The sequence below is a fragment of the Propithecus coquereli genome, unplaced genomic scaffold, assembly GCF_000956105.1.
Source record: "Propithecus coquereli isolate 6110/MARCELLA unplaced genomic scaffold, Pcoq_1.0 Scaffold34, whole genome shotgun sequence".
NCBI classification, from domain to species: Eukaryota; Metazoa; Chordata; class Mammalia; order Primates; family Indriidae; genus Propithecus; species Propithecus coquereli.
The window spans coordinates 7,140,127-7,141,386 of record NW_012149063.1 but is presented as its reverse complement, the minus strand read 5'-3'; the positions used below and the strand labels follow the sequence as shown (position 1 = coordinate 7,141,386).

Here is a 1,260-nt window from a genome sequence, read left to right as displayed (position 1 = left end):
ATTGTGATGATAGTGACCAGTTTATATGATAATCAAATACCGAAAATGGACATTTCTAGAAACCAAAAATTATTTAGTGTTATTTTGAGGTGGATTTTTCTTTTGCTTATATTTGCAATTTTGAGTCTTACTAGGTAATCTTTATGTAACTTTAACAAGGTTTTTTAAAAATTTAAGAAGATATTACTCATTTATAATGTTAATGATATAATGTTATACTATTCATAATATAATAATAATTCTATCTCATTGCCACTACCTCATTCCTGTTTTTGTTTCTACCGAATGAACAGAAGTAAAAGATAAGAGAGATTTGAGACTGAGACACAGTATGTCTTAAGGTCGTGGTTCTTTTATCTCATTCTCTAATCTTTCAAACTCTTCTAAAAAACATCTTATTAACATAAAAGGCTATTAAGGGGAATGGCCCAAAACTTGCTAGATAATTAGAGCTATAAGCTCATTCACTGGTCAGCCAAGGCTTGACAAAGAGCATGTTTGAGTTTAATAAAAATGCATTTGTAGAATTAATATACTGTAATGATGAAGACTTAACATATAAATCTAGAAAATTTTCTTGTTTGAGCTGGTTAATATTTGCCTAAAGCACAAAAAAACTCACCACTTGAGATATTTTCCATTTCTAAAGAAAAACCTTTCTTGATGTAATTGAGAAAATGATTTGAGGGTACTACATAATTATAATAAATATAAATCCATGCATCATCTTAATGTTTCCTTATTTATGCAGAATTGAGTACTTAATTATTGGGGCAAAAAAGTTATTGTGGCTAAAGAAAATAACACAAGTCCATCACCTGAAGTGGCACCTGGATATCCCATGACATATATATCCAATTCCAATGTTGTTTTCTCAGTATTTCAGCAAGACTATATGTAGTTTTAATAGGCAAGATATCACTTGATTGCTAGTAAAGAATAATCAGATGTGTTCAAATTAGATTTATATCATTTACCAAAGTTATAGATTCTGACTTTCAGGAAGACTGCTGACCATTTATATGATCACTAAGAACTAATATTTGACTTATAAATTTTAATTTCATCTTTTGCACATTGAGAAAAGAGATTAACAATTTTATCTACATTGAGATGCTTATTTTGAAGGATTAATTCCATTTCTTTGAATAGCCCTTTCTCCAGTTTCTTCATGTTGTCCAACATTGTTTTGGCCTTCTCCTAAACAATTAAAAATATAAAATGAAACTCATACATGACTTTAACCAAATTCCAACCCAC

The 1,260-nt window shown here is 29.1% G+C and overlaps 1 protein-coding gene across 1 annotated transcript in view; it reads right to left on the bottom strand.

The window, feature by feature from the left end:
- Positions 1-1,029: 1,029 nt before the first annotated feature.
- The window catches only part of SCRN3 (secernin 3), a 33,813-nt gene continuing 33,582 nt past the window's right edge, over positions 1,030-1,260 (bottom strand). Inside the window, exon 8 of the mRNA XM_012650688.1 lies at positions 1,030-1,200. Within this exon, the coding sequence (XP_012506142.1) occupies positions 1,030-1,200 (171 nt within the window). The remainder of the gene's footprint in view (positions 1,201-1,260) is intronic.